The sequence below is a fragment of the Emydura macquarii genome, unplaced genomic scaffold, assembly GCF_026122565.2.
Source record: "Emydura macquarii macquarii isolate MOO-44397 ecotype Brisbane River unplaced genomic scaffold, CSIRO-AGI_Emac_v2 contig_629, whole genome shotgun sequence".
Lineage (NCBI taxonomy): Eukaryota > Metazoa > Chordata > Testudines > Chelidae > Emydura > Emydura macquarii.
The window spans coordinates 5,013,944-5,029,403 of NW_027130766.1; the positions used below are offsets into that span (position 1 = coordinate 5,013,944).

Genomic DNA, 15,460 nt, shown 5'->3' on the forward strand with positions numbered 1-15,460 from the left:
ACATCTCTGCACAGCCCCCTGGCTTCGATTGATTTACGCGTCTACTGACGCTTTATCAGCGCACGAAAAAAGTTTGACCAATCATTTTGCTAGGAGCTCACAACACAGCAGCCCAACTGTACTTTGTTGGCTAGGAAGTTGGAGAAGGGGGTAGAGTACAAATCTAGATCTGTCCTATATATTTTTTTTTCCCTTCATTGAACCGTGCTTTGTATGATGTCTGAGAATGTCCATTTCTGGAACTCTTAGCAATTATTATGTCGACTCTATTATAAGTCATGAGAGCGAAGACTCGCCTTCAGCTAAATTTTCAACTGGGCAATATACAAGTTCCAGGCAATCTGGGCATAATGAGCATCTAGAATTCCCCTCGTGTAGTTTCCAGGCAAAACCTCCAGTTTTCAGCGCCTCCTGGACTCCTTTGAATCCACATTCTGCTGGTGCCCTTCCTTCGGTCTATCATCCATATATTCAACATCAAAGCGTCCCTTCTGAGAGCAGGTATCTACGAAGTTGGCTGGATCCAGTGCCCAGAACAGAGAACATACCCGGGCAGGGATCAGTTAAAACAGAACCGCTGCTGCGTCACCCCGGGGAAGTCCATAAACAGGGAGCACAGGAGTACAATTTAGAAACTTCTGCTGGAAGGGAAGAGATCGTTTCCAATCAGAGGCCCAGCTTCGAGGACAATAAAGTTTGTGAAGGAAGCGAGGACAAAGACAGGCCAGATCAAAGTAAGTTATAAAAGTGAGGAAGTAAACAGCATAAAAGCTGAGGAGGTGCAATAAACCGGGACAATGCAAAGCAAAGTTAAAATCATGTCTGAAAGAAAACTCTCAGATTACTGGTGCCAACCTAAAGGACAGGAGGCGGTGGTGGTAGGAAGAGGTGGTGGGGTGGTGATGGTGGGTGGGGGGGGGGGAGAGGGAGAGAATGGCATTGCATTTATTAAAACTCCTTAAGCAAAATATCGGCCAGAGCAAATGCAAAAGCTTTATCAAATCATCCTCTTCTCTGCCATACATTCTTCCCTGATTTAATCACAGCTCCAAAACCGGCGCTTTCCTAGCGAAGGGGGATGTTTAACTGAAACAGCGTGGGGAAGGCAAAACCGTAAATATTGGGAGGAAAGGGAATGGAGGGTGAAAAGTGGAATAAACGGAGGGAGAGAAAGGAAAAAAGGTGGAAGAGTTCACGTGGAGAAGTAAACAGCAGCAATGTCTGTTTCATGGTAGCTGGTCTTATTTACCTTGAGAGATCCAAAGCTGACGGTTAGCCTCCTTGTTTCATCTGTCACATTGCCTCTTTTTGTTTGTTTATTAAATGCAACGGTGGGGTCTGAATACTTCAGAGCCACGCTTCCACACAGTAAAGGGGGTCTGAATTTAATTAGCTTTTTTATTTGTAATGTGGCAGATTGGTGAACTGTTAAACCTAATCATGTGCCTCTTTCATGAGCTGTTTTCTGGAAATGGAGCAAACGCTTGCATTTATATACATACACACACACATATATACACACACAGCAGTAAACACACACAAACGCATATATATATATATAGATACAGCTGTACATATATATACAGAATTCGATACAAAACAAGGACATTCCAGCAAAAAAAAAAATCATGCTTGTTAGCTTCTCGCTAGTTTATGCTTCATGTTTGTACCTGAGACATCTGAAAGGTGAAACAGGGGCTATCGTCGGTCCAAAAAGAGGAGGGTGAAATCAGTCAAGAATCAGTACCATTGTAAATATTTTGCATGGAATGCACAAGTTTTTAATGCATAATATGTCCAGGAGCAGTATTCGCCAAAGAGATAACTCTCCAGAATGTTTAGAGTGTGGAATTTACACATTAATTCCCCCCCTTTAAATTACCGTAATTTTTTTTTTTGCAACGTGTAATAGATATTGCAATTGCAACTACATGATTCAAAATAAAAAATACATTTTCCCGATGTGCAAGGGTGGCGTATCATTACACCGTGCACAAAAAGAAAGTCCCATTCTGTTACACAGGGCAGAGATCCAGAACAAACTGCAACAGTGAGGTGAATAATTTGGAAGAATTACAGATCCAGGCTCTGCGCTCAGTGTCCCTGAAACTGAATAAATAGAAATATTTTCCACGACAGTGTTATTACGGTGCAGGGATCCGCCCTAATAGGCGACTCTGTGGTTTCTATGGTATGTGGTTAAGACGCAAAATTTGTTTTAAATAACAGTTTAATTTTGTCTGAAAAAAAATCTGTAACAGGACTGGAGGAGGGAGCTCTTTTCCAGAAAGCACTCACACTGGTTTCACTGACTGTTTCAATTTTTGAAAGTCTTACATAATAACGAAGCGAGGGCCACCACAAGATTTTGAATTTATTTGTTGGGTTTTAAAAGAACGCCACGCCAAAATCATTTCTCATTTGCTTTCCTGGTTAGGGGACTGTATTCAGTTAACCTATTTTCCTGTATAAAATGTCGTGTTTCTCGAAGATCTTTTATGAAGAAGAGCTCTCCATTGCCATTAGAAGATAGGTAGCAGCACTAACGGTATCAATAATTAACTGCTCTCTTCCTCTTTAATATTTAATTCTGCATATTAGATCAAGTCAATTACATTAAGGAAATAGCCGTGCAAATTTGTATGATGCAGTGCTTACAGTGGAAGATTAACAGGATTATTTTTAAAATATTCAATACATTTCATTTTACGTAGAGGAAACATTCTGTTGGTGTATTTTTTTAATATAATGCTTCATTTAATTGGTGTAAAGGTTTATGGCTTTAGCTATAATTTCAAAAGAGGCAAAGAAAGTAGAACAGAAGGATGAGTGCTGGTCATCATATTTTTATTTCATTCTCCTCCTCCCCAGGTTAACTAACGGTCAGTCAATTTCATGTTTACGTGTAATTAGCAGAAGTGTGCAAAGCATCCCCCCCCCCCCCCAAAAAAAAAAAAAAAAAATTCAGCACACCTTCTTGGTGACAAATTCACCACCGTATCTTTGGCACCAAAACTATTGTGTTGTTAATACAAGTGGTCTGGGGACCCTGTACTCACGCTTTATCATCTTTGTTCCAAAGTCTTTTTTTTTTCCCCCTCCACCTTGATAAGGTGAATTATTGGAAAGTGTTTTTAAAATGTTCTTATCTCTGAATTCACATTAGGCGGGCGGAGGGAGGAGGGGGGGGGGTTATACGTAACTTGCTCGTCTCTATTGCATGACTTAACGTTTCTAATACAACTGCAAATGCAACTGTGTTTCGGGATAACATTGACCAGATCCCACCGAAATATCCGTTCAGCCCTCGGTGATGTTTATTGTATCAAGACTATTGCTGGACACAGCAAAAATGGGCATGATTTATTGAAGCCTCATTCAGAAGTAAGCCCTGTATTCTTTTTCTGAAGTACAATGCAGCTAGGAATGGATATATTCCTATGGATACACACCTATCTGTAAAATATGCCCGTAGAGCTGCATGTTACTCTCTATTTAACTTCATACACACGTGTGTCTATTTATGCACACACACTTACATGCATCTATACACAGAAAGGCCCCGATCCTGCAAACATTTGTTACCTTTGAAAACAATGGGGGCCATTCCAGGGGGTAAAGTTGAGCACGTGCGTAATTGTTTGCGGGATCGGGGTCCTATCCATTAACCATACACACAGGTGTGTGTGTGTATCCTTTCATGAACAATTATGCTTTTCACGTTGCCTTTTTCTGCTAACTCATAACTCAGTGGCCATTTATTCACAGGCATATATATATATATATATATAAACCAAGTTCTTAAGATTTGATGGTGTTATTGATTAAATCCATTCTGAGAAACGAACGGGATACATAGTATTGATCTTGCTACTTGTCTTTCAGCCAACCCGGCCGCCAACTGGCTCCATGCCCGCTCCTCCAGAAAAAAAAGATGCCCTTACACCAAATACCAGACCCTGGAACTAGAGAAGGAGTTTTTGTTCAATATGTACCTCACCAGGGACCGTAGACACGAAGTGGCTAGACTCCTCAACCTAAGTGAAAGACAAGTCAAAATCTGGTTTCAGAACCGAAGGATGAAAATGAAGAAAATGAACAAGGAACAGGGCAAGGAATAAGATACAGAAGGCAAATGCCATGCTCTGTCTCATAGCTTATTCTATATTTATGGGTGATAGCTTCCGAACTATGCTGATGAATAGAAATTTAAAGAATGATCATTTTTTTGTTCCATCTTTCCCAGCCGGAAGTTTCTGATTTGTTCTTATTGTTGCCAGTTAGAAAGTTACTAATGTGAAGGTGCGAATTCTGATTCGGGACACGTGCTGGGTTTTGTTTCTATGCCTTGTGTTTTCAGACAGTGTAGACATAACAGATGCATGGTGCTGTGCTCCCATCAAGATGTGTTGCCTCTCTTTTCTAAATGAAAGACAAACAAACAAAAATCCAGTAACAACCACCATCGGGTCACAAATAAACATAGTCCATGCCCATGGCACATCACACTGCCCTGCTGTACGCGCGTAAAGTAGAATGATTTTGTCTCTTAACCACACATCCACACACATTAGGTGAAGTAGCAAAGAAACCAGACTATTTACTAGAAGACAGACACATTCGTAAGACTTGAGTTTAATTGCATACAACAAATCATTTTCAATTCACCAATTTTATACCGGTGTATTCGGATTAATGACGGTCAAATATCCCACTGCGCCTCTTTTTTCTTTTTTCTTTTAAATTGTTTTAATCGCTCTGTGGTGGATCAGTGACTTTGACCAGAGGATTTAGTATAATCTTAGAAATAAACCTCCCAAGTGGTAGTTTTATACTGGATCATTTGAAAAGTCTATCAGAACAAAAGTGTTAATTGTTTAGCAAAAAAACCCAAACAAACAGAAAGAAAAAAAAGACAAAAAAAAAAAGATCCCCCCAACTTATTCCTAACTTTTAGAGAAGAAAAAAATGACATTTTTCTAGTTAAAAAAGCAAACAGAAAACAAAACAAAAAACAAAAACAAAACAAAAAAAACCCTACCCTAGTATATCTGTAAGAGAAGGTAAGCTTGTGTTCTTAGTGTTAGAGTATTTATAATTTATTGTGAAATAAATTCTCCTAAACAATTAGATTGTTTGAGATAAAGAGCGAAGGCTGGTGGCTGTACATTTCTTTCCCCTGTTGTTTCAGCGGAGAAGTTTATACTTGAATGTTTTCTTCTGATCTGTTAGAAATGAGTTAATCACATTTTACACTTAACCCGTGTTTACATTTGGAACGAAAGGATCTTGCATTTACACACCGAAAACGAACACTGTTGCTGGCTGAGTGACATAAAAGGATTGTGATTGTCTTGTGGTGGGGGTTTTATTTTGAGGTGCATTTAATGTAACAAATATGTATCCTAACTGTTTACAAAAGAGGTCTCATTTCATGCTGGAAGGAATTGAATTCTCATCTGAAAGATCTCCTGGAGGTTTCTCTATATCAGTCCAACCAGGACTGCGATTCCCTTATCTCTCTGTAAGATTTAACTTTGGGGGTGGAGGGGCGGGGGAGGCGAGTAAGGGTGGGAGACGACAGGGAGGGAAATAGGGGGGTGGGGGAGTAACTTTAGTACAAGTTGACTATATGGTGGGTATTGTAAAATGTGTCTGTGATTGTGTTTCTGTGGACGTTGAAACTTGTTTTATGTTTCCAATGTGGCTTTTTAAGTATACGTTGAGATCTTTAAATTGTTACTTTTCGAAGAATGATGACCAATATTAAAATAAACGTTTCTTTTTTTTCGTGTGCACATTTGTATACCAAGCTACCCAAAGTCTTTCTAGAAATAACACAGTGTATGGTGGCAAGTTTTAATAGCAAAAAAAAAAAAAAGAAAAGAAAAAGAAAAAGAAAAAAAGAAAGAAAGAGAAAGCAATATATTTCTGGTGATGTGTGAGCAAAACAATACAAATCTAATTTCATAGACGAGTAAACTGCCTGTACCTTTACTATAAGATTTTTATACCACTTTTATCTGCTGGTAAGCGATGGCTCTGTAGAGATTCGATGGTGATATTTTCATCTTCTGATAGTGCTTCTGCTTCTCAGATTATCTGAAGATCAGAGGCAAAAGCTGTGCTTTTCTGTACACTGCAGATTACACAAGTTTAGCTTTTCCATTTTAAAAATATCGTTCGGTCGACTAGAAACCACATGTTAAATGTTTAAGACCCATCTTCAGAAACTTTTGAAGCCTAGACTTTTTTTTTTTCCTCATGTAAAACTTTCCATCATGAGTGAGCGTCTTTAAAATGTAACTGCCCAGGAACCACAGTGGGTTAAATTCACGTTCAATTGAAATTTTCCTTCCAAAGAGACATTCCAAAAAACCAGGATTTCCCACATTTGGAACTGAAAAAAGGGGAAAGGATAATTATTCTAAATTATATTCAATGAAAAGCATCCATGGGGCCTGGTGAAGTTTGGGATTCTGTGTTGGATATATTTTTCTCTTTATCAAATGAATCTGAAGTCTAGTTTAACCAACTGAATATACTTCCTAAATCTGGACTATGGTTTCAAACTGATTCAAGACAGGCTTATCTAAACACCTATTATTTAAAAACAAAAACAAACAATTGCTACCCCTAACTTAATTCAGTTGTTCAGTCTACCGGTCTCTAGGATATAGCACCCTTTTTCACTTTCCTTCTCATTGTGGTAATGAGCAGATATTTTTAAGGCAACAACGAAAATATGGTAAACAAATATTGCTTCATTCTAGTAAGGGATTTGTTCTTCTTAAAGAGAAAATTGTTGGAAAACCTGTTTTCTGTTGCACACGCCCAAATGTATTTTCCACAGATGTTTAATGCTCCAGAATAAAAATCGATTTTAGAACAACAATACCTATATCTCATTGTGTGATACTGTTTCATCTAAAATTTCAGAAATATTTTCGGTGTGTTTCCCTGAGTTCTTTAGTGACTCGTTAAGTGTATTATAAAGATCAATTTTTGCCTGTGTAGGGGGAAAAAAGTGTTCATGGGAGAAATGAAATTAATTCATTTCCAGTGTATTCAGTGTTTCGGTTTCTTCCACTCTAACCTACTCCGTTTCTAAATCAATTTTGCAAAGCATTTCTGAGACCTTCCTTCTGGGGTTAGATGCACCGTTATTTTAAGTCTAGATAGAATACAATGGCTGTAAGGTGAGTGGGGAATTAAAAAAAAAATTTGCAAACGAAAAAGAAAAATTCCAATCCTTGGTAGGAATGATCATAATATATCACATAGGATTCCCTTTTCCTAGGGCTTGAGAAGCGTTTACACTATCTCCTGACTTTGAAATCGTTTTACACTTTATGCCTCATGCAGAAACATAAGTGCTTGGAAAATAAAACAAACAAACAAAAAATTGACCCTAAAGTTCAGCTCATCAGGAAACAGTGAGAAATACAGCCACAATTCTCTGTCCCTTAACCTTGTTAACATAAACCAGAATGCTTTAAAAGGCAACATTTTACTTAAAAAAGAGGGGGGGAAATCCTCTCTAGGGTAGCCCCAAGAAAACAAAAGAAGTTAAAAGATTTTTGGAGCTTACTGGAGAAGGAGAGAAAGGGAAGTAACTTGTCATAAAAAGTACGTGCAGTGTGCCGCAATAAAAGAATATGACCGCTATAAAACTTTACAGGGTATAAATTTCTGAAGGTTAAAGAACTAAACGGCTGTAAAGCAAACAGTGCAAGAAAACTTTCAGGAGCTCCTAAATTACTACAGCGACTGGGGATGTGGGGAAACCCAACATGATGTAAATACTCTTCTTTCTGAGTCAGTCACATACAAAGTTTTTTTTTTAAGGGTTTTTTTTTACGAGGTGGTGGAGGGGGGAAGGGAGCATGTTAATTTATTCTTCTTTATTCTTCTCTTGCAGATGCCGTGAAAATCCAGCACGCTGGATGCTGCCCTTTGTTCTTTCTTTCTTAGCAATTCCAGGCGGCCAGAATCCCGAGCCATAAACTCACAACAACAACAACACACACTCACACACAAAAGTTCTGGCGAGACGTCTGGGCTTGGGAAGCTTTTTATCTGTTTACAGCCCTAACCTTCCCCCGCCGAAGGAGAATGCCCAATTGTTTAGTCTCGAAATTTGAAACAATAGCGGTTTTCAAAGCAAACCCATTCTCCCCTCCTTTCCCCCCCCCCCTTTTATTGCTACTAAAACGACTAGATGGTAGGGACACTTTGCAGAAAACTCTGCGGCTTGCTTTTACTTTTTTATAACCACCTATCCGCAAAATGTCACGAACCGTTTCCTGATTTCCAAGCTTCACCCCCCTCCCCCACCAAATAAGTACCCCCCCCCCCCTTCCACCTTTCCCCTACTCTCATTTTATTGGATTCATCTGTTTGTGTGGCGAGGGGGATTTTTTTTTTAACTCGGATGGTCGCTAGATGGCGCTGTTGCTCCATGTTAAAATCACAGGCGGGCCAGTTCCTCGGCGTGAAGGCGATTTAATAACACCTTGATTTCATTAGAAACAACAAACTGGGTATTGCAGAAGAATATGAATAATCCTGAGACATAAAATATAGGGTTAATTATAGCTATTTTGCCGATTTTATAGGTTACATCTATTTTTTCCTGCGCGTGTAGATTATATGCGATTCAAAAGAGGGTGCATCTGGAAATCTGGATGCCTACACCATGTGGGATGAAACACGCATATATTTTAAATGTTCATTTGAAAAGCAGCTTATTTTGTCTTTCACGCGATTAATTCGGTTTCTTAGCCGAGAATATTTTAATTATGCTAAAACCTAAGAGTTACATTTTCAGAAATGAAACAGAATGAATCAAGGATTTCGTAAAAAAATCGAGCGTTTTTCCTTTAAAAATGCGTCCACAGTGTTCTTTCTCATTTATTTATGTAAATTTGTTTTCATTCATAGGCACTAAATGATTTATAAATAACACGTTTTTATGGCTGTTGAGCCTCTGTATTTTTGTACATTTGCCCAACTGTTCTAGTACGTTACTGATTGCTTGTTCAACTGATGTCCATAAATATGTAAGAAAAATATAAGAAAGGCGCCTGACCAAAGTATAAAATTAATCGAAAATAGTTAATTTATCGTGCTGAAATACTTAGAAAGATTCCACTGGTCCAACAGCAACAACCAGGGAAAGTTTTGTATCTGTAAATACATTTTCACTCTGATCTTTTCCCCCTCAAAATGAGAAAGTAATAATCGTTAAAATAGAGTCACACAAATATATGTAAGACAGAAGCAAAACAAGGGAACACAATCATACAATTTTAATAAAAAATTAAAAAAAAACCAACCTTCTTGTATCAAAACACTTTCTGAATAAATACTTCTCTTCACAGAGACAACACATTAATGACTTTTTGATATATAATTTTCTGGAACAATTTTCTTATAACAAAATTAAAATGATACAGCACAGAAAGTAGTCGTTTTCCATGCAGAATTTAATATATTGTTTACAACTCCAAAATTTAAATAGCTCTAAATTGTATTTAAATGCTATAGAAACCCAAATACGTATTGAAATAGAAATACCTATAAAATTAATAGAAAGTCCATTTTATATACTCAATAAAATGTAAAATAATGAAAAGTTATGGTTTATGTAGTAAGGTTCTTTTTCTCTGTGATTTCCTAATAAATCTTTCCTCCATTGGGTATTTATAAATTATCTTCTCTCTCTCTCTTGTTTTTTTTTCTTCTTATAATAGAAACATCTTCCTTTCATGAGGAATCACTAGTACAGTATATGAATGATTTAAGGTCAGCCATTGATTTCTGATGCATTAATGACTTAATACCAGATCATGACCATACAATTCTATTGCATTTGATAAAAATGTTAACTTCCAAGAACAACCGAATTGTCTCCTTCTCTATCTCTATACCTGCATTTAAGCTTATCTGTTTAATTTATATAAATCTATACAGACACATAAGAACATAATTTCCTTTCTGAACATACTTTAACCTATTTATGTGTTTGTTTTTTGCTGAAAATCATCATCCTAATTTTTTTAACAACAAAAAAACTGTGATTTTTTTGCTCTGTTTACTCAGGTACACTATTTGTATCTATCTATCTATCAATTGATCAATCGATCGATGAAAACAATGAAAACAAACTCTGCTCAATTAACAGTAAAAGTGTCTAGAAAAATAAAATATTGACTTGTCTTTTAGAGGAAAAAAAATCTTAGTTATACTTCTGTAAGCACTCCAACAATAATAATTACTTGAAAAGGATTTTGGAATAGGATGATATTATCCCTATGCAAAATAGAGGAAAAGAAATACTAAGGGTGGGTTTAAACTGTTATTCCCTGCTCCTAAGTTTTTCTTTCTTTCTTTCTTTCTTTCTTTCTTTCTTTCTTTCTTTCTTTCTTAAAATGTTTCCATTGTCAGTTTTTAATGTAGCTTTCTAAGTAAAGCAAAGTGATTGTCTAGCTGGAACGTCTTAACTTTTTCTTATTAGGGTTTTGGAAGCAGATGATTGAAAATTGCCCCCCAGTTCGATGATAGGCATGAAATAATGTTTTATTCACCTATTGTGTGTAAATATAAGGTAGTCGGATGGACTGGAATGCAATTTATATCTAGGCAGGGCGGAAAGAAAGATACAAGATGTACAGAAGTGTCTCTTTCCATCCTACTGAAGATTGAAAGATTGAAAAATATAGCTGGAAGTATATGGGAGCCTTCGGAAAGAGGAGGGATTGTTAGGAAGGCTGAGAAGCGTTTAAGTTGGGAGGGTTTTGTGTAGTTATTAGCTGAAATATGTCTCAGCAATATTTGCTGACTGCGATAAATGATTTTCGAAATCTACCCCCTGTGTGTTTATATTGTGGAAAATTGCAGTGTTGGCGTGTTGCGGGGAACTTTGTTCAGTTGTTACCAAACGTCAATAAAACAGAAATTCTTTCTATCTCATCCACCCATCCCACCACCCCCCTCTTCTACCCAGTTTCCATTCTAAGCACCATGGTACAGATAAATAAATAAATAAAAGTTGAAGTCGGTGGGGGTGGAGATGGGGCACTAGACATCAGTTCACGTCCATAAAGGTTCTGTTCTGGATGTGATAAGCGGCACAATTCCATCATTCTCAGCCACATCTTTAACAAATCCTCGGGGGGGGGGGGGGAGATGTGATGGGGGGGGGGGGAGCCAGAAAAAGTCAATGTTACATATGAAAAACTATAATCATTTGAATTCAATATCGACACCTCAACATCTTGCAATAATGCGAAAGGTTTCCAATCGAAACCTCTGTTTTATAGCAATAGAGGAAGGAACTCGTAAAATCCTAACAGCTTTTATGTAGTGTGGTATAAACAACAACAACATCCCTGGCTTTATTGCGTTTTATAGTTTGTTAAACAGTTTACAGCCTTTTTTGGGGCTATTACAAATGCAATTCCCTTCATGTGATAGTTAAACCTTTATCAATAATAAGGAAATTGATCATTAAAATGTTAAATATGACTACCTCGTTTGTTTTAAAATATGTTTAGGATAAGAAGCTGTATGATTTGATAACTTGTATTAAAATACCAATTACATTTATAGGACCTTTTAAAACTGGTAGCAATTAAATCGTGTTCTTTTACAGTTTTCCAAAGCGACCCTGACATTTAAAAAGGCTAAAACTGCCTCGTTAAAATTTTGAAATTAACGACTGAGAGCGCCTCTCTTTAATTCTCCAACACTCCCCAAAAATCAATCTTTTGGGTGGTCTAGGTGTTTGATTTGTTGTGAGGCGAGAGATATCTCATTAATGTAGGTAGTTACACATATTTAATCCGTATATTCACCCCACCTCTCTCTCTCTCTCCCTCCCACCCTCCCTGTCTCTCTCTGTCTCTCTCTGGCTTTTCCTTCTTTATTCTCTCACACTCTTCCTTTCACAATCATGCAGTGCAGAGTCCGTGTGGAGTAAGGAGAAGCCAATAGGATGAGGTTTGGGTAATAGATGCAAATGATCATGAAAAGACACTGCAAAATATGAAACAACTCATTTGCGCCGAAGTAAATCACTGAAAACTGTTTATGAACTGGCATCTCTTCTTGGAAATGTAAAGCGAGAACTCTTTAAGTGGCTATTTTTTTTAGGGGGGGAAGCAAGAATTCAATATCATGCAGGCTTAGAGTTTTGATTATATCCTCCTTTTATATTCCTGGAAATCACAAACTGTTGTTGCTTAGCATCTCAGCTCTTTCTGTGCTAATAGATTCCCGTGATTTAAAAAAAAATCATTTAAAATGAGCTCTTATTTTGTCAACTCACTGTTCTCCAAATACAAAACCGGGGACTCTCTGCGCCCCAACTACTATGACTGTGGCTTTGCTCAGGATCTTGGAGGTAGACCCACAGTTGTGTATGGACCCAGCACGGGTGGCACCTTCCAGCATCCGACCCAAATTCAGGAGTTTTACCACGGAGCATCCTCTCTCTCCAGTTCCCCTTACCAACAGAATCCCTGCGCCGTAGCTTGCCATGGGGACCCAAGCAACTTCTATGGATACGACCCATTGCAAAGGCAAAGTCTGTTCAGTGCCCAGGACTCGGACTTGGTGCAGTACACGGATTGCAAGCTCGCTTCCAGCGGGCTTGGGGAGGAGGCGGAGAATTCAGAACAGAGCCCTTCTCCTACCCAGCTCTTCCCTTGGATGCGACCGCAAGGTGAGGCGAAATAGAAAGGGCAGCGAGGAGGCATTTCCTGAACCCATAAAGTATCCCCTTTCCACGGTTACTTTTTACTGCTTTATGGGGGGAAACTTTTGCACTTGTAAATTGCTTTATAGTTTAATTACCCTGAAGGAGACCTTTTCTTCTCCTTGTGGAGAGCGGAGCTTTCAATGTGGGGCTCTTCCCTTAAAGTTTATTGCACTTTTATAGCCTTAAAGCTCCGTCATTTGAAGGTTTTGTTGTTTGGGGTTTTTTTTTTTTTGTTTTTTTTTTTTGCTTTTGTTTTCGCCCGGGCTCCGGTTCTACCTTCCTTCCGTGCGCTGCGCCTCCGCGAGAAAGGAGTGGGAGATTTTTTGCAAGGGAACAATTTTTGCTAGTTCCGTTCTGGGAGAGCGGGTCGTGCGATTTGCCACCCCCACACGCTTTCCTTTGATAATTATCCTCCCCTTCTGTAATATTAGAGAAGAGTCGCTCTGTCTCTGTGTTTGCTTCCTGCCTTTGCTTCTGTGTCTCCTCTGCCTCCCTCCCCCCCCTCGCCCTGCTTCTATTCCCGAGCCTGGTTTATGTATCTTTCAACCTCCTTCTCTTCTCCCCCAACCTTTGCCACCCCCCAGCAGCCGCTGGACGCAGAAGGGGAAGGCAGACCTATAGCCGTTACCAAACCCTGGAACTGGAGAAGGAATTTCTCTTTAATCCCTACCTGACCCGCAAACGGAGGATCGAGGTGTCGCACGCCCTGGGACTGACAGAAAGGCAGGTCAAAATCTGGTTCCAAAACAGAAGGATGAAATGGAAAAAGGAAAACAACAAAGACAAGTTTCCCAGCAGCAAATGCGAGCAGGAAGAACTGGAAAAACAGAAAATGGAAAGAGCCCAGGAGGTGGACGAGGAAGGGGAAGGACAGAAGGGGGACAAGAAATAAGATTTTTAAGAACTGAGAGGCGAGCACTAAGCGTCTGATGAGATCCTGACTCTTACATTAATGGCAGTTAATGTAAGGGGAGGGGGGGAACAACGCATAGAAAAGAGAAAAACCTTTTATTGCTGTAAAACAATATAGCTGTAAGCACCCACTTTTCTTGATTGTCCTTTGGTACAATGAACAGTATGCAAAAGAGATCCGGAGGTCTTTCTAGCCCTTTGCCAGTTATTAACTAGTGGTAGTGTATCGCAATAGCTTATGTAAAACATGACTGTGAATTCTCTCTCTCTCTCTCTCTCTCTCTCTCTCTCTCTCTTCTTTATTGGGGGGGCGGGGGGTGGTTAACTCTGCTTTCAATGCTATAGGAGTTATGTGAAATTACATTGTGCACTTTTTAATTAGCCTCCTTTTTGTTGTGGTTAACTGTATGTACTGGAGGTAGCTATTGAAACAGACATCCCAACAACATGAAACTGCCTATTTATGCTGTAGTTATCTCTTCCTACTCTCTATCACGCTGTATTCTTTTATCACTTGCCTTGCTTCTGTTCTTGGGTTTGGTTTTTTTTTTTTTGCTTTTTGTTTCTTTTTTTTTTTTTTGCTTTTTACAATTTTGTCTTTTAAGTGTCTCTTTCCAAAAGCCTTTTCTCCCCTTTAGTTAGCATGCGCACAGTGGAGCAAGTTGTAAAGTGATCCCTAGGTTTATTGTGAAAAAGAATGTATACTGTATACGTGAATTACTTTATGGGGGAACTAATGATATATTTTGTTGTTCTTTCATCACTTTGGTCTATTGTCTAAACCTGGAAGCGGCGGAAGAAAGTTACAATAAAGTTTACATGCGAGAATCCCGTGACATCATTCTTTTACCCTGCTTCATTTCCTCCAGGACTACTTTGATAGAAAGGAAATAAAAGTCAATTGTGTCAGAATTGCAGCCCTCGCAGTCAAAGGAGTGCTTACCCTTTAGCGAGACTGAAGAGTTTAGATTGCTGTGAAGGCTGCAGAAGGCTGTGGCTGAAGCATGATAGCAGGGTTTTTCTTCTTGGGGGCGCGGGGCAAGGAATGGATTGTGTTGTTGTTGTTGTTGTTGTTAACAGTTCATATATGTTGACAGTTTAGCTGGCTGTGTGGAACTCCTTCCTCAAGGTAATTTTTTCTTTCATAGCTTACTCCCAGTTTCCCCAAGATGAATCCCAATCACTCAGAAATGAATCACTCCCCCCCCCCCTCCACCCCTAATCTGTTTGCAGAATTGTCAGTTGTGCAATTGAGTGGCTGACATGCTAACCTCTCCTGCTTTGCCTAATGATGTCTTCCACCCTGGAAATACTAACGTCTGCGTCTGGGGTTTTATTTTCCCTTTCAACATAACCTTGGAAAGGAGGAACAGTGCAAATCTCAGGCGCGGATCAATCATTATCTTCTCATTTTCCAGCCAGGCTTTGATTTCAAAATGAGAAAGAGAGAGACAGGTTACTTTTTGGAGGAGCTCCCTGCTTCCCCAGCAGAAAGCTACGCGGGCAGCTGGTAACGTTTTACTTATAGCTGCAGTTGGCTGTCCGAGAACCGCTGACATGCTAAACAAGGGATCTGTATAGTCTTTATTTTTCGCAACAAGGAAAGTAAATGCCAGCTCGTTGCGTAGCTCAACGCCTGTGGCATGGGGATAAATTAAATATACAGCTGAATGGCATTTTTTTTTTTTTACAAAAACCCTAAAGTATTAGGTATCAATGAGGCATTTGTCTTTTGAGGGCTACAGATAAGGAGAGGGGGAGGGGGGACAAGGGTGGAAATTATGT

General features: G+C 38.9%; 2 protein-coding genes across 3 annotated transcripts; both read left to right on the plus strand.

The window, feature by feature from the left end:
• Positions 1-100: 100 nt before the first annotated feature.
• On the plus strand, positions 101-5,525 carry HOXB9 (homeobox B9). The gene is made up of 2 exons (XM_067541113.1): positions 101-734; positions 3,886-5,525. Exons 1-2 carry the CDS (start codon positions 227-229, stop codon positions 4,119-4,121), a joined length of 744 nt encoding a protein of 247 aa, XP_067397214.1. The 5' UTR covers positions 101-226; the 3' UTR covers positions 4,122-5,525.
• A 6,781-nt stretch (positions 5,526-12,306) lies between these two features.
• On the plus strand, positions 12,307-14,576 carry HOXB8 (homeobox B8). Of its 2 annotated transcripts, none has more exons than XM_067540901.1 (2): positions 12,307-12,727; positions 13,348-14,576. In XM_067540901.1, the coding sequence occupies exons 1-2, from the start codon at positions 12,307-12,309 to the stop codon at positions 13,653-13,655; spliced, it is 729 nt and encodes a 242-aa protein (XP_067397002.1). In that variant the 3' UTR covers positions 13,656-14,576. The 2 variants fall into 2 exon arrangements, with proteins under 2 accessions (XP_067397002.1, XP_067397003.1); XM_067540902.1 differs by having other exon boundaries at positions 13,351-14,576.
• The last annotated feature ends 884 nt before the right edge of the window (positions 14,577-15,460 follow it).